Source organism: Dama dama, chromosome 8 (genome assembly GCF_033118175.1).
Source record: "Dama dama isolate Ldn47 chromosome 8, ASM3311817v1, whole genome shotgun sequence".
NCBI classification, from domain to species: Eukaryota; Metazoa; Chordata; class Mammalia; order Artiodactyla; family Cervidae; genus Dama; species Dama dama.
The window spans coordinates 44857140-44875002 of record NC_083688.1 but is presented as its reverse complement, the minus strand read 5'-3'; the positions used below and the strand labels follow the sequence as shown (position 1 = coordinate 44875002).

Below are 17863 nucleotides of genomic sequence, written 5' to 3'. Positions count from 1 at the left end.
GCACTTCAGAGTTGCGCGTTTCCTGGGAAACTCTGACTTTCTGAGTTTTTCCAGCACATTGGCCCTTTGTTGCAGGCCGATGCAGGGAGGGCCTGGATCTAAGATTAGACTCGAGCTACTGAAGCTGGGTGCCCTCAGGCCAAAGTCACCTGAAGCAGCTTGACCTCCAACTAATACCTGAGAGTCTCTTCCAACTGCCGTTGTTTGGGCAAATGTTTGAAGAGTAGCTTGGCTGGGCGTGGGGCAAGGACAGGGCAGGACAGTAGCAGGGCTCAGTCTCCAGCCCCTGATTGCAAATGTTTAACCTCCAGTCAGCAAAATGAGAGCCTGCAAGCAACTGAATCCCTTCTCTCGAAGGGCAATTGAGAAAGCATCTATAATTTTCCACTGGATCACAAGCCCTCCCACCACCTGATCGCCACACTCACTCCACACACATCTTCCGGTAGAGGAGTTCCAGAATAAGGAGTTCCTTATTCCACTTATTACACTCCCAGGGATCCAGATCTGGATGGGCCCCCCCAGGCCCCCACCAGAGACCCTGCTCCAGTCAGTCAGCAGGCTTTTGGCTTAGATTTTGGTGCCCCACTCTCAGGAATTATATCACTCCAAGCCTCATCATCATGATGACTTTATGTGTAAACAGGCTGATCCTTAAAAAGGTAAGAAGGCAGGACAGGAAGACCCCTGAATTCCAGAAGACAGGGATATGGGCCACCGCTCGGGAAAAGAAGATGCCAAAAGGAGAAGCCAGAGTGCTCCTTCACCAACTTCACAATTTCACTAAAACATTGGCCCCATCTAAAGCATTGCCACAGAGCTGAAATGACAGCTACCTGACCAAGTTACGTCATTAAACTCTCGTGCTCATCTGACCCACTCCAGTATTTGTTGACTGAGGGCAACTGTCTGATTTCTCAACCCTGAATCAGGAGTGTTGGCAATTGGCCAGGCCACTTCTGAAGATGGAAGTTTCCCAGGGAAGCTCTTGTCTTTCTCTGTAGAGTGTCGATTCTCACCAGCCCCTCCAAGATCCAGTCGGACGCCCCATCATGCACCTATCGGGTCTCAAACATGCCACCGGGGAGGCCGAGTTTTGTGATGACATCCCCATGGTGGATAAAGAACTCTGCATGACGTTAGTGACCAGTGCCAGAGCCCATGCAAAAATCATGTAAGTAAAAGAAAAGCTTTCAAAAAAACTCTTTCTAAAACACACTTGGGGATTCCCTGAAGCAATGTGACTGTTCTTTTGAAATGTCGTAAACCCAAAGAACCTAATGGAAAGAATGTTTAAAAGGTCACTAGCCCCAGGAGGAGGAAAGGAATGTCACTAGAAATGAACATCATGAAAGGGAGAAAAAAAAATCAGAACTATGGGCCCTTGCTTTCATCTCCCTGCGGCAGCCTCAGGCATGGCTCTGAGTAGGGCTAATATTAAAACCCTGAACTAGGTTATTGCTGAATGGTAAATGTGGCCACTGTCTGAAACTTCCTTAGGATGCCCCTTGCCACAGCCACGATGGCCACCCCCTCCTCTCCTCTTCCAGCAGCTACAGTGTTATCCCTGGCCCAGCAGGGAGGCTCCTGGACCCTGCTCTCTGGCAGGCCAGCTCTGATTGGTAAGGGCCTATAGTCCAGTTGTCATATATTTTGACTTTCATCCATGCTCTATCCCTCCCTCCCTCCAAGCTTACTGATTCCTACTTCTCAAATATATCTCTTTTTTCAGATCAATTGATTTGTCCGAGGCCCTTGAAATACCTGGGGTGGTTGATGTGATAACAGCGAAGGACATTCCAGGCACCAACGGCACGGAAGATGACAAACTGCTGGCCGTAGATGAGGTGAGGTGTAGAACGTGCTGTCTCATGTGACTTGGTGCAGATGCTCACCAAGGTGCCACCTCCAGGCAGCTTTCCATCCTCTCCCAGCCCTTTCTGCCACTAGGGGCCAGGAGTGCCAGTTCTTCCAGCTTCTCTCTAATGCTCCTCTCTCTCTTCCAATGCTTCTGTGTGGGGCTTCCCTGGTGGCTCAGAGGGTAAAGAATCTGCCTGCAATGAGGGAGACCTGGGTTCTGTTCCTGGATTGGGAAGATCCCCTGGAGAAGGGAATGACTCCAGTATTCTTGCCTGGAAAATCCCATGGACAGAGGAGCCTTACAGGCTATAGACCTGGTCACAAAGAGTCGGACACAGCTGAGCAGACACGCTTTCACTTTTCAATGCCTTTATAGACCTACTCTTCTGGAATCAGGAAATAACATTGCAAAAAGGAAATTTATTACAGAAAAACAACAAATACTCATTTTCCCACTGTGTACCGTTGAGTCAGTTTACTCTTATTTGAAGAATAAGTGCAAGAATTGGCGTGTATCAGGACGGAAAATCCTTGAAAAAATCTAGACAGGAGAATACAATATACGGCCACTCTCCATTATTTACACTGAACTCTCTTCCTTCCTGGACCAACCCTCTCCCTACCACCTCCCACTGACCTTCACATATTCCATTTTTAATAAAGTTACTCATATCATTCCTGACCTTTAATTCAATTCTACCGTCATTCACTGGGCACTTGCTTTTGGAGCCAAACTATCTTAATTCATGGTCTCGCTCTGCCACTCACTAGCTCTGAATCATCGCCTGTGAAACGGTGTCTTGATACCTGTAAAATATCATCACCTGAAAAATGGGAATAATGAGAGGAACCCAGCTCATTGTATTGTTATGGAACTTAAATGAGCTGATACATGTGAAGCGTTTAAGCAATGCTTGGCATGTGAAGGTTCTCGCTAGGTGTTAGCTATTGTTGTCACATCTCAGGCTGTTTCTCCTCCAGCCATGAAACAAACCACTGTTCCTTCGGTTGAACTCCACATGAGGTGGTTGGCTATTGCTTAGGAGCTATGTTATCTTCTCGGGCTGCCAAAACAAAATACCACAGAATGGGTAGCTTACAAAGCAGAAATGTGTTCTCTCACAACTCTAGAGGCTAGAGTCTAAGATCAAGGTGTTGGCAGGTTTCTCCTGAGGCCAGTCTTGCCGGTTTGCAGATGGCTACCTTCTCCTGTGTCCTCATAGGAGATGGCCTTTTCTCTGTGTATGAGCCTCCCTGGTGTTCCTATCTCTCCTTTTTTTTTTTTTTTTTTTTTGGCCACGCCTTGTGGCATCCAAGATTTTAGTTCCCCTACCAGGGATGGAACCCATGACCCTGCAGTGGAAGCGTGAAGTCCTAATCACTGGGCCATGAGGGATTCCCTTTTCTCCCCCTATGTCTTCTCATAAGGACACCAGTCATACTGAATTAGAGCTCCAACCTTAGGGCCTCATTCACCTTCAACCTTCACCTTCATTACCTCTTTGAAGGCCTTATCTACAAATACAGTCCCTTTGGGGGTCTGTGCTTCAGTTTGGAGGCTATAGAGGGAGGCACAGGAATCATAGTGTACAAAATATACTCTCCTTATCTTTAAAATGACTCCATGAAGGCATCACACATAAATGAATCACCCTCAACAGAGGACATAGCAGATTCCCATCACATCCACTCGGGGGCTTACATTCAATTGAGTAAAATGGCTAATGAAACCATATGTATGATTTAAATTAACTTTTAAATTAAAAGTTTAAAGAATTTTTTTTTTAGCCAAACACATTATGTGACTCTAGTCTGGTTATTATTGGTCAATAATGGTAACTAAGGCACCAGCCATTGGTAGGTTTTCACTGATAGTACTTTTACCCAGAATTTTCCCCCTGCTTCATGCCTATACTTTTCACAGGTACTCTGCGTGGGCCAGATCATCTGTGCTGTGGTTGCAGAAACAGATGTACAGGCAAAACGTGCTATTGAAAAGATAAAGATAACTTATGAAGAGCTGGAGCCCGTAATCCTCACCATCGAGGTAAGCACAGTGCCTGGGCTCTCCTATAAGGTTGTAGAATCAAAAGTCCTTTGTAAACTTCTTAATGAGAGACTTATTCAAGGCTCTACTTCTTTCTCGTCACTGGTTTACTCTGGAAAAATCAACTTTTTCTGGAAGGTATTACTTGCATGAATTAAAATTAGCTTTGGTTCCAAGAAACAGGAAAAAAAAAAATAGAAGTTTCTTTCTCCTACACATTCAAAAAAGTCTAGAAATGGTCAGTTTCAAACTTGCATGTGGCTCTGAGTGTCAGGGTCTGGGCTCCTTATATCTATTAGTAGTTGCTGTTTCCTGCGTGGTTTCCATTCTCTAGATCACACTTCGGTCCACAACAGCTACTGAACATTGACCTTTGAGTCCACACTTCAGTCAACAGAGAGAATGAGGCAGTGATGAAGAGAATATCCCCTCCCCTTAAAGACACTTTCCAGAAGCTGCACATAATCTTTCTACATCTCTTTGGTTAGAACCTAGTCATGTACCACACCAACACACCTAGAAAGGGGGTCTGGGAAACATACGTTTTATTCTAAGTGGCCAGGTATTCACTAGAAACTGGGAGTTCTATTACTTGAGGAAAATGGTGGGAATGCATATTGGGAGCAATAATCTTTCCAAAACGGAGCCCAAAAGCAGTGGGACTTTCATGATGGAATTCCATAGAAATTTCCATCCTCGCTTCTGGGTCTAGATGATGGAATACAAATGCAACTTCCAGCAAAAATAATGAATTTAGATTAGAAAAAGCAGATGTGGATTTATGGCATTTGTGTGCTCTAATTCAATGAAAGATAAGTTCATATCAATTAAGTTTAAAAAAAAAAGATTACTTAATTTTTGCTTGTGAAAGAAATAAAATTTTTTCAAAGGCCCTAGTGAACCATTTGAATATTTTAAAAACGTCCCTAAAAGGTACAACTTGCTCAATATTCAGAGTGTTAAAAAGGTCATGTTTCTAGTTCTTTCTAAATTCAGTTCAGTTCAGTCACTCAGTTGTGTCCAACTCTTTGTGACCCCATGAATTGCAGCATGCCAGGCCTCCCTGTCCATCACAAACTCCCGGAGTTTACTCAAACTCATGCCCATTGAGTTGGTGATGCCATCCAGCCATCTCATCCTCTGTCATCCCCTTATCCTCCTGCCCCCAATCCCTCCCAGCATCAGGGTCTTTTCCACTGAGTCAGTTCTTTCCATCAGGTGGCCAAAGTACTGGAGTTTCAGCTTCAGCATCAGTCCTTCCAATGAACACCCAGGACTGATTTCCTTTAGGATGGACTGGTTGGATCTCCTTGAAGTCCAAGGGACTCTCAACAGTCTTCTCCAACACCACAGTTCAAAAGCATCAATTTCTCGGCGATCAGCTTTCTTCACAGTCCAACTCTCACATCCATACATGACCACTGGAAAAACCATAGCCTTGACTAGATGGACCTTTGTTGGCAAAGCAATGTCTCTGCTTTTTAATATGCTATCTAGGTTGGTCATAACTTTCCTTCCAAGGAGTAAGCCTCTTTTAATTTCATGACTGCAATCACCATCTGCAGTGATTTTGGAGCCCAAAAAAATAAAGTCTGACACTGTTTCCACTGTTTCCCCATCTATTTCCCATGAAGTGATGGGACCAGATGCCATGATCTTAGTTTTCTGAATGTTGAGCTTTAAGCCAACTTTTTCACTCTCCTCTTTCACTTTCATCAAGAGGCTCTTTAGTTCCTCTTCACTTTCTGCCATAAGGGTGGTGTCATCTGCATATCTGAGGTTATTGATATTTCTCCCGGCAATCTTGATTCCAGCTTGTGCTTCTTCCAGCCCAGTGCTTCTCATGATGTACTCTGCATATATGTTAAATAAGAAGGGTGACAATATACAGCCTTGACGTACTCCTTTTCCTACTTGGAACCAGTCTGTTGTTCCATGTCCAGTTCTAACTGTTGCTTCCTGACCTGCATACAGGTTTCTCAAGAGGCAGGTCAGGTGGTCTGATATTCCCATCTCTTTCAGAATTTTCCACAGTTTATTGTGGTCCACACAGTCAAAGGCTTTGGCTTAGTCAATAAAGCAGAAATAGATGTTTTTCTGGAACTCTCTTGCTTTTTCCATGATCCAGCAGATGTTGGCAATTTGATCTCTGGTTCCTCTGCCTTTTCTAAAACCAGCTTGAACATTCGGAAGTTCACGGTTCACGTACTGTTGAAGCCTGGCTTGGAGAATTTTAAGCATTACTTTACTAGCGTGTGAGATGAGTGCAACTAATTAAATCAACTCTATTCCAAATTCCCATTTTGTCAAGTTTGCAAGAAGTTCAGGCCACTCTTCTTGGCTCACACCCCTTTCTAGAGTTGTACTAGGATGCTAACAAGGGTTTTTGAAATTTCAATTCCAATCCCATTTCCTCAAGGGGGGAAATAGCACCCAAAGGTACTCATGAAATACCTTGGGACTCAGAATGCTTAGAGATCTAGAGTTGCCTCAGAATAGGACTCTCCACCATCAGCAAAAAGAGTTCTTCTGTGAAGAAAAGTAGGTAAAAGAACAGTCATATATACCAATAGTCATTCATCCATTCATTCATTCACATGACTGTATATTATGAGAAGCAATATAGAGTTCCGTCTAAGAGCACTGGTTCTAGAACCAAACTGCCAGGTTTGAATCTTGGCTGCAGCACTTCTTATCTATGTGACCTTGGGCAAGTTTCTTAACATATATGTGCCATAGTTTCCTCCTTTGTAAAATGAAGGGAACAGTGATAATACCTGCCTCATCAGGTTGAAGCCTAAAGGAGTTAATATGCAGAAAGCATGTAGAACAGTGGCTGGCACCTAGTTAGTGTCTGCTAAATATACATATATTATACTAAGATTATACTAACTTAGGACATATTTACAGATGACAATAAACATACTTCCACACATACTAGATTGACATACTGAGATCTTGGTATAGCAAAAAAAAAAAAAGGAAAACTTCAGCTATATTCTTCATTTTCTGCTGCTTTGAGAAATCAAGCATTTATTATTAGGCAAGAGGTTTCTGAAAACTGAGCCAGGCTTGAAAACTGCCTCCATCACTTACTTGACGCATGACTTTGGGAAAGTTATTTTAACCTCCTTAAGCCTAGTTTCTTCATGTGGAAAGTGGAGAGAATAATAGAATTCATGTGAGAATATATGTAAATACACTGTCTATTGTACAGTGTTTGACACAAAACATGCACTCAATAAATATTAGCTGCTTTCATTATTCTCATTGTCATTAACAAAAAAGGCCATGGACTTGAGACCATTAGCGAGTAAGAACGCAGGAGTCAGGTACCCTTGTGAAATGTGGAAAACACCTACATCTAAAGGTTATTAGGCATTATCATTACAGGGTAATAATCCTAGATTTCTTAACATTTGGAAAATTCTGTTATTAAATTAGTGGGTGATTTGAGGAAAACTGTTTTCTGGAGGGGGTAGAAGTTGCTTTGCATTTTGTTTCTTCTGTGGGGGTCGATCTTCAACACTATACTCTTGGCAAATGGACATATTTGTGCTTACGTTGAATAAATTAAATTTTTTAAAAAAAGAAAAGAAAGAAAGGTTAAGCAAGAATCAACTGTCATAGAGCAATCCACAGAACAGCAGGACAGGATGGCTTCCAGTATTCATGTGTCAGTCAGTTCATAATATTGTTGCAAAAATAACCTAACATAAAGGGCTAGGAAGCCCTTATGAGATATGCCAAACACACAAAGAAATGAACAAACTGCCTACCATATCTCTGTTGGGTTTTCTTGCCCCAGAGTGCGTTAGGACTTGAGTCCTCCCCTTCAACGTGAAGTCTGACACAAGTATTTTTATTCATGAAGCAGGAAAAGGGGAGGGCCATCATGGTATCCCCAGATCTCAAACCGTAACATCTCTCTAACCCTTGCTGGCTTTCTCTGCAACTGAGAAGTCATTTCCTATGGCATCCCAGCTCTGCGGGGAGTCTGCTACTCAAGGACACACTCCCTTGCTGGCCTGTCTCCTTTCACGTGTCCTAGCAGATGGCGATTGTCGGAGTTTGCCGGCTTTTGAGTAAGAAAAATTTGCCAGTGGAAGAAAACAACAAAAAGAATTAGCTTTTTTTTCTTCCTGTCACTCAGGATGCCATAAAACACAACTCATTCCTGTGCCCTGAAAGAAAACTTGAACAAGGAAACATCGAGGAGGCATTTGAAAAAGTTGATCAAATTGTTGAAGGTGAGTGACTCAGGATGTTTCCTAGAATATTTGTGCAATTCTCTTTTGAAACAGACAGGAGAGCACGTGATTTCCTCTCAGAAAGACCACCCCCTAAAGTCGTGGCATTTTGCCAAAGTTCTCCTCCTCGCTTCCTCCTCGCTTCCTCTCAAATTGTGCATGTGTTGCTTGGGGTTGGGAGGGGGGCAGGTAGGGAGCAATAGAATAAATAGAAAATTCCTAAGACTTTGATTAGTCAAGGACAGAATGAAGAACAAAAGCAGAGATTTTCAACTTCTTATCCAGAACCGCAGTCTGTGAAACAGATGACCTCAGTTGTCACAGGACAAAACACCTGATCATCAGTTTCTCAATCAGGACAAATCCAGCCAGCCAGTCCATGTCTCACTTGCTTTTGAATTCCCCAACCAGCACACACCTTCAGGCACTTTCCTGTTCTCGCCCTTAACAGGGGAGGTTCATGTTGGAGGACAAGAGCATTTTTACATGGAAACACAGACAGTGCTTGTTATTCCAAAGACAGAGGACAAAGAACTGGACATTTATGTGTCATCACAGGATCCAGCCCACGTGCAGGTGAGGTCCAGTATCTCCTCCACCTCCTCCCCAACTTCCCAGTTCCCTCATGGCCTTCAGCCTCCACAGCCTCACAACGGCCCCCATTTTACGTGCAGAATCTTAGAATCTAAGTATTATACATCAGCAGAGCAGCTAGGACTCCGGAACCAATTTTTATGTTTTCCGGTCTCGTCAAGTAAATGAAAGAACAGCCACAGCCATTTTCAATTTAAAGTGAACATTCACTGGCTTCATGCTTAAATGTGACAGTGATTGGATGACACAATTATATCTGTACTTGATTTTCCCCTAACATAATCACTACAGGCAACCTTTGGAGTAAACACAGCACTTCATAACACATTATCATTTCCCCAGCCATAAAGTGCTCTGGGTTTTAGCTGCAAACATTTCTTCCTCTTTAATAGCTTGTCAGGAGTTTGCTGGTTTTCACCTTACTGGGACTTTAGGTATAGGCATTTGGCTAGGATCCAAGTTTTGACAGGAATCTAGAACTCCGATAATTTCCCTTTTGGAAAAGACCACTTTTCTGCTGGAAAGTTTGTTTTATGGAGATTAGCAACATTTATGAACTCAGTAGAACTCTGAAAGGTTCAGACTGTCTCAGTTGTTTATTTCTTTGTTTTTACTAACAGTAGGTGTGGATGAATTTTGCTGTTATGTTGTATTTTAGGAAGCAAAAACCTTCTTTACCACTTCACCCTTGTAAAACTTTCCCATTACCTACCTTTTACAGAAATCAGTGTCCTCTACTTTAAACATCCCCAGCAACAGAATCACCTGTCACGTAAAGCGAGTGGGTGGAGGTTTTGGCGGGAAGATAGAAAAACCGGCTGTCTTCGGGGCTATTGCAGCTGTGGGTGCTCTCAAGTAAGTGCACCTAGGGACACGGGAGGGCATAAAATGCACAGAGCTGAGGGCACATCAGCGGCCTGAGGGTCACTCGGGCTGCTGTCATCACCATCTGAGTGTCCTTGGGCAACTCAGCCTCTTGTCTCTTTTACCCACCCTCCCAAAGTTATTGGAAAAGCCAAAGGCACTTAGAAGTTTGAATAGACTAATTTGCTCTATAAAGGAAAAGTGGTGTTATTAGTTGAACACCTCCAGAGCTGACACTGCCCCATCCTTGAGCTTCATGGAAGGTGACCCATTTAGGGGTGGGCAAGTCACCTGCCCAAGTGGAGTGCCAAGGGAGAGGCTGCTCCCCCACTTTTCCTTCCTGCCACCAGCTGAAGACAAAGTGGGGTGAGGAAGAAAAGTCTCCCTGCTCCTGGGAAAGGCTGGCTTTTCAATGGTTGTTCAGTGGACACAAGACATCCTCAGACAGAGCTCCTGGTCTAACCTCAACCGGAAGTCTTGCTCCTGCACTCTTCATGCTGTTCACGTGTTGACTTTTCTATTCCTTGTTCATTTTTATGGCTGTTTTGTCTTGTTTTGTTACTATGTCAAAACACCAACTGTCCTGCAAACTTCAAAGGTCCTGCTTCCCTTGACAGTTTCCATGTAATTCAGAGGTCCCAAAGCACTCAGACGTGTGTCTCATTTTGCAGTGACAGGTGGGGAGAAGGCAGAATCTGAATTGCATCCCCGGTTTTATCATAATGAAACTCTATTCACACCCACCAAGGACTCAGCAAGGAATAATTAATTCATCGTATTTCCACCAGGTTTTGTGCATTTAAGTCTTCTCAAACAAGACTGTATGTTAGAATCATCTAGGGAGCATTTAAATCCCAATACCTAGGCTGCCCCTCATTGACCCTGGCATCAAGTCTATTTCAAAAATTCCCCAGTAATTCCACTATGCATCCAAGTACGAGAACCAGTGCCTTAAGTTACTATCCCTGCTGTGCATTAAGTAGTTCCCAGAGCAGTGTTCCCAACCTATTGATAATAAGAGTCTCCCAAGTTCATAGAAAGTCCTGCCTCCCCACCCCAGACCCAGTGAATCAGGATGACCAGGAGATGGACTGGAAACTACATTTCACCGATGCTCCAGGTGATCCTCACCATTAAAGAAAAAAGAAAACTCTGGTAGAATCGTGGGTTTTCAACATGTACCTGAGGACCCCTGCTTCAGAATCACTGAGAAAGATGTAGATTCTAGAGCCCCTCCCACCAGAATCCTAGTGCTAAGGCCCAGGAATCTGCATTTCACCAGCACTCCAGATGATTCTTCTGCACTTCAAAATCTGGGAACCTCTGCCCAAGGTAAACAGAAAGCCTGAACCTCCTAGCTACCCAAGAGCCCAAATTAGCCAACACAGTAGGATTCATGGCTGAAAATGAAGATTCTAACCCAGACTTCCTAGGCTGTGCGCTTCTTGTTCTTCCAGTCGTGTTGCTAAGTTTGATGTACCTGTTCACACTCTTTCTCCCTTGTAACTAGTGGCAGGGATATGCGAAAGGAACGGATCTGGGTGAGGGTCACATTTGAAGCCTAAGAACACGAGTTAACCGACATGTGACATTAGTCTCTTTTGACTTGATCTCCAAACACTGAGTTCTAGAACATGGAGATGATAGTGATTTGGTCACACATCAGTTCATATCAGTGCCTAGCACACCGTATGCAATCAGCGAATGTACAAGTGATGGGTGGATGGTTAAGTGAATGTACATATGAGTGGCAGGGTGGATGGGGGATGGATAGATGGGACGGTAGATAGTTAGATGAGAGAACGGATAAATACGTAGGTGGATGGTAGATGAGTAGATGGATGAATGGATGGGTGGGATTGAAGAAGAATCTAAAATTTGTTTTCTTTAGAACTGGTCACCCCATTCGTCTTGTTCTTGATCGCGAAGATGATATGTTAATAACTGGGGGAAGACACCCATTATTTGGAAAATATAAAGTAAGTATTAAAGAGGAGAATACTAAAGTACCTCATTTTATTTGAATGGTTTTACCCCTTTCTACTATTTTTACTTTGCCGAATTCTAAAAACAATCATCTTAACATCTACAATGTTAAAAGGATGCTGTGTATTTGAACGCTCATAACATTTTGTGAAAAACTTTTAGTAAATCTATTATAAAATTATAAAGAAGCTAAATGATAAAAAATACAGTTTCCAATAATGATAAAAACACTATTTAAGGAACAGGATTTATGTTAGTGATTCCTCAAAGACAAAAAAAAAAAAAGAAACTTCAGACATTTGTTATACCAAAGCTTCTTGATAATAAAAATATTATTTCATAATACAGATGTTTGGAAATGATTTGACCAATTTAACTGCAAAATCATTTTTTACAAGTGTTCCCACCAAATGGTTATGAGTGTCACAAAAAGCTCTTTTCAAATAGGAAAAAGAATCCACTAACTAGTGAAATAATTTAAAATTGTCTCAAATTACATCCTTTGTATTTTTGTGCAACAATAGCACAAACACTATGGTAAATAATTGCTGGGATCTAGTTGACAACAACACTTCAAATTTGTGGCCGAGTTGTTAGGACAGATCTAATGTAATTGTTCCCATAACAAACATGCTCTATTTGGGAATTGCTTATGGCATACACATGGGCTTCCCAGATGGTGATAGTGGTAAAGAACCCACCTGCCATTGCAGGAGACATGGGTTCAATTCCTGGGTCAGGAAGATCCCCTGGAAGAGGGCATGGCTAACTGTTCCAGTATTCTTGCCTAGAGAATCCCGTGAACAGAGGAGTCTGGCAGGCTACAGTCTGTAGTTTCACAAAGAATCGGACACAACTGAAGCAACTTAGCACACATAGCATACATAGATTTTCTGTCTGATTTGGCTGTTGCTTTAGATTACTAAATTATTCTATTCTCTGTAACTAAACCACAGCTTTCCATAGCACAGGACAATTTTATTTCTTCCACTGACATTAGTAATTTTTATAATTATAGAGGGAAAGACCATAGTTGGCCAATAAATCTTTTTTTCACCTTCAAATAAAAAATAAATAAATACACACAACTCTTATTATCTTCTAGGCCCAAGAGCAATGTGAAGGCACCCTCTGGGATTGTGGAAGTTGGTGTTGTGGTAGCTGTTGAGTTCTTTGGTTTGGGCTGGATTATAAATCAGGCTTCAATTATACCATAGTTATGAGACTGTTTTATTTTTATTTTTTTTTAGTTATCAGGTTTTTTAAATTTATTTTTATTAGTTGGAGGCTAATTACTTTACAATATTGTAGTGGGTCTTGTTATACACTGACATGAATCAGCCATGGAGTTACATGTATTCCCCATCCCAATCCCCCCTCCCACCTCCCTCTCCACCCGATTCCTTTGGGTCTTCCCAGTGCACCAGGCCGAGCACTTGTCTATGAGACTGTTTTAGTACTAGTACTTATTAAGAGGGTTCTAGACTATAAATATTTTGGTAATTATAGTAATACAAAATATAATTTCAAAAAACAAATAGACTTTTTGAAAAAAGTTTTATTTTTAAATATAATTTTACTTCCAATATTATAATGTGTATGTGTCCTCAAAGTTTTGCTTGGTTATTCAGAACTATTCATAAACTAGCATAATAGATGTTTATGTGTGCATAGGTGCTTCCAAAATCCTTGAAAAGTTTATATTGAACAGTTTAAGAATACCTCTGCTCCCTCACTTATGGTACTGTTTTGCTTAGCAATCCTTTCTTCACCAAAACTTCAGCCTAGCATTTGTCAAAATTACCATAAATTCTGAACTTGTACGTTTTGCTCCATTTCCTAACTTCTCTGATTTGTTATCCAAAATTTCCCTTGTAGTATGAATATGGTAAATGGTTCCATCAATGTGTTTATCCCTGTTTTCAAAAAGGCAAAGAACCAGGGCCAATTCTTTCTTGGTGGAACTACACTAGTGAGTGGTAATTTTTCTTTTCATCCTGGGCTGTGCAAACAAAATGGTCTAGGTGGGAGGAAGGGAGTGGCAACTTCAGAAAAATACAAGGTGCACTCAGTAAGTCCTGGTAGTAACAGCAGCTCACATTCATGCCATCTTTCAAGAGTGACAAAGTGCTTCACTAGCTCAGTAAGATGAGGGCGGTCATTCCTGTGTCCATACCCCAATCTCCAAGGCTTTCTCATAACAAGGAGCACTTCTATTCCTTCTGACACACTCTGGAATCCCAGAGACTTTTCCACAAGGCGGAAAACCAAAGACTAAATTAGAAGGATAATCAATAAAAAGTGAAGAGAATCTTCCAAGAACAAGGAAGAAGGGGGTAGCAATTAAATGCTGGGAGACAAGCAAGGATTTTAGTATTTCATACTGACTGTGAAACCAGAAAATTACACGTTGAAAGAAAAGGGCTCAGCAAAGCTCAGGTCAGAGGAGGTCTTTGTCTGCCAAGCAGTGAAAAACAAGGGACTATCCAGCCGTAGTCCACCACAGAGCAAATGGGAGTGGTCTGCTTGAGCTATGGCTCAAACTTAGCATTAAATTCCAAACATACCGTAATATGTCCTTCATTTGGTGACAGGTGGGATTCATGAACAACGGGCGAATCAAAGCTCTAGACATCGAGTGCTTCATTAATGGAGGGTGCACGTTGGATGAGTCAGAGCTGGTATGTATATCAGAAACCAGTGTCATCCTGGTTTTTGAACAGAATGCAGAATTCTGTGTGAGTCTTTGTGGAGCAGTTTCTTCAAATACTTACCTCGTTCCAGTTCAACACTATAACTGACTTTTAGAGAAAAGAAAAAAGATGTTGTCCAGTATATGTAAATATCTCCTTTTACTTTAGGTAATAGAATGTCTTACCCTGAAGCTGGAAAATGCATATAAAATCCGCAACCTCAGGTTCCGGGGCCATGCATGCCTGACAAATTTACCATCCAACACGGCCTTTCGAGGATTTGGCTTCCCCCAAGGAATCCTGGTAACAGAAGCGTGCATCACAGCTGTGGCAGCCAGATGTGGCCTTCCGCCAGAAAAGGTAAGGTAGACATCAAAGTCATAAACAAGGCTACTGAAGAGTCAGAGGAGGCAGGAAACCAGCTACCCAAGGAAATACCCTGGAAGAGCCACACAAATTAGACCTGGCTTGGAACTCAAGATAAATTAAGGGCTATCTAAAAGAGTGCACCTCCACATATTGGCCTTCCTCTTTTTACAACAATTTATTTTCTTCCTTTCTTGTTTTAATTTGTACAAAAGGAATTATTCTTTTTCATATTCAAACCATACTGAAGTTATTAAAGTGAAAAGCAAACATCTTTCTTTTTTATCCCCATCCCTATTGGTTAAGGGTAACCATTGTTAACAGTTCTATGTTTACTGTTCTAGCTCTTTCTCTGTTTACCCACCATCTGTATTTCTACATACATAAATATTAACATATGATGGATAGGTGCACTTATATGCACATTTTCAAAATGAGACTATAATAAACACATAATTCTGCCCCTTACCTTTTCTACTTGACAGTACTCCTGGCCATCTTCTCATGCTAGTAGAATGAACTACTTCATTCATTTTCATGACTGGATAGTACTATTATGTGTCTAAATTTATTTAGACAATTTACTATTGATACATATTCAGTTTGTTAACCATTTTTTGCTATTTAATTGGTATTGGTACAAATGTACCAAGGTTATATCTTTGCCTTGTTGTGTGTATCCGTACAATAAACTTACAGAAGCAGAATTGCTGGTGCACTTGAAAACTCTTGAGAGGTACTGCCAAAAGAATGCCCTCCAAAAATATTATTTTGTGCAAGATCCTAAAGTGTTCATAATATGTACAATATGCCAGACCAAAGAGAGGCAGCCACTGACAATTGAGATAATTGTTGATAATACTTTTCCAACTCCTCACTCATTCCAAGCAAATCCCAGCCTACTTTTTCCACTTCCATCCCCTGTTTCCCCCAATAGAGACCCTCTGCTGCAGCAAGACTCTCCATGTCTTTGAACTTCTTTGTCATTAAATTCAACAGGGAGGACCACCAGGTCTGTGAACTGTAATTGTTGGGGGTACTTCTTATGTACAGGGGAATGCCTAAATATTGAACAAGGGAGATGATGGTTATCCCAAGAGAAGTCACATAAAGTGTTCTGTGGATACAAAGGAGACAAACATCACACTGGCTTGGTGGAGGGTATGGAGCAGAACTTCCTGGAGAGGATGACACTGGCGTGGCCTTGAAGATATAATAGCACAGAGAATGAAAGGTCATGTGGGCCAGTGGAACACTTGAACAATGAGAGGCAGCTTCATTGTGGCTCCACTTTATCTACAAAATGAGGACAACACGACTCACCTCACAGAGTTCCCACAAGAAATAAATGAGTTAGCATTCATGAAAATGTTTGTTTCCATAAACCGGTTGTATTCCAGTGTAACTGCTATTAATCGTAACTCCTTTATCATTAGAGTGATTGGGGATGATGAAAAACCCTGAGCATATCTCAGTGGGCTCCCCTGCTTCTTTGTCAGATGTTGCAAGTTTCTAGGGCATGACACACCCATATTTAAATACATTTTTTAAAGATTTGACCACACATTCCAAAGGCAATTGGAAGGCTTAGAGAAGATCTGCTATTTGTCAGTAGGTGCAGGGCTCTCCCTCTCTAGCAAAACAAGTCTTCCTTATGACAATAAATCCTTGCTTTAACATACCATCTACTAACTCTGCTCCACCCTTTGAACCGTGCAGGAAAAAAAAGGATACTCTTCCTCCTTCAGCGCCTCCATCCCACTGCCCTTCACAGATCAGTCTGCCCTTTAAGGAGGCAGAAACTCTGATTGGTGCCCTGAAGAAAAGAAATCATGCTTCATTATTTCTATAAAAACAAAGACTGAGCTCAAAGAAAAAGAAACAAAAACCCTGTCTTCTCCCCCACTGAAGTGTATGCTTTAGTGGGGAGGCTTTTCAAATCTCTATTTTGCAATCACTTTCTGTCTTATCATAACTAGTGATTCCATTTCTCACTCACTTCAGATTAGGGAGAAAAACATGTACCGAACAGTTGATAAAACCATCTACAAACAAGTGTTCAACCCTGAGAACCTGATAAGATGTTGGAACGAATGTCTGGACATGTCTTCCTTTCACAACAGAAGAATGCAAGTGGAAGAGTTCAATAAGAAGAATTACTGGAAGAAAAGAGGCATTGCGGTGATTCCCATGAAATTTTCAGTCGGCTTTGTTGCAACAAGCTATCATCAGGTAAAGCTTATATGTGTGGGTGGTAACCCTCCTGTAGGACACACTTGGCTCTGACTTGGGGAGAGTGTCACATTTCCCCGGGGCACTGAGTCCCTCCCCCAGCACCTGGGAGAAGTAAGCAGTCCCCCACCTGCAAGCACTTTCAACACAGTGCAGCAGAAAAACACCTCAGTGGCAGAAAAACGCATCCGCGAGCATGAGAGCCACAGCAGCAAGACCGCCGAGATGGGGCACTGGCCCCACTGACCCCACTGTTCAAACAGGAAACAGGAGTAGGAACTTCCTGTGGTTAAGTGATTCCTGTGATCCGCTGGTTAAGGCTCCGTGCTTCCAAAGCAGGGGGTCCAGGTTTGATCCCCGGTGGGGGAACTAAGATACCATATGCCCAGCAGCCAAAAAATAAATAATAATAACTTTTTAAAGGGGGGACAGGAGCCCACAAGATCCAAAGAGGCAGGAGGAGGCTAACTGTCATGTCTACAAGTCTGGACTGAATCAATCAATGGAGCATAAATGATCCTAGATAGCTGCCAGGGTGGTTTTTCTCTCTGACACCAAGTGTTGTCTTTTCTCCATCAATTCCCTGACGCCAACTGGGTGTCCAGCAATTCAGTTCTGGCACTAACTACCCAGTGTTAGCACAGACCCCAAAGATCAAGAGCCAAGCGTACATACTGTCTCTGTCCAGGCATGCCCCCTCCAGCTTATGGATGTGTTCACCAACCCGGAAGCTCCCAGAACCCTGACATTTGACAAGGAAGGGTAATGGATTCATTACATAGGTATGGTTGATTACATTATTGACCATGGGTGGCTGAACTCAACCTCCAGTTGCTCCCGTCTCCCTGGAGACTGGGAAACAAGGCCGAGAGACAGCACCCTCTGACTGTGTGTGGTTGATTTTTGTAGTAATGAGCACCCACTCTGAAATTATTTAGACTCCCTCCATGAACCATCCTGTGAGCATATAG

At 42.2% G+C, this 17863-nt stretch overlaps 1 protein-coding gene across 1 annotated transcript in view; it reads left to right on the top strand.

The window, feature by feature from the left end:
- LOC133060985 (aldehyde oxidase 2) overlaps window positions 1-17863 on the top strand; it is a 77637-nt gene that overhangs the window by 34996 nt on the left and 24778 nt on the right. The window contains exons 17-26 of the mRNA XM_061149038.1: window positions 1005-1174; window positions 1733-1847; window positions 3785-3907; window positions 8061-8157; window positions 8609-8733; window positions 9473-9606; window positions 11507-11594; window positions 14196-14282; window positions 14463-14654; window positions 16665-16892. Coding sequence (XP_061005021.1) covers window positions 1005-1174; window positions 1733-1847; window positions 3785-3907; window positions 8061-8157; window positions 8609-8733; window positions 9473-9606; window positions 11507-11594; window positions 14196-14282; window positions 14463-14654; window positions 16665-16892 — 1359 coding nt within the window. The remainder of the gene's footprint in view (window positions 1-1004; window positions 1175-1732; window positions 1848-3784; window positions 3908-8060; window positions 8158-8608; window positions 8734-9472; window positions 9607-11506; window positions 11595-14195; window positions 14283-14462; window positions 14655-16664; window positions 16893-17863) is intronic.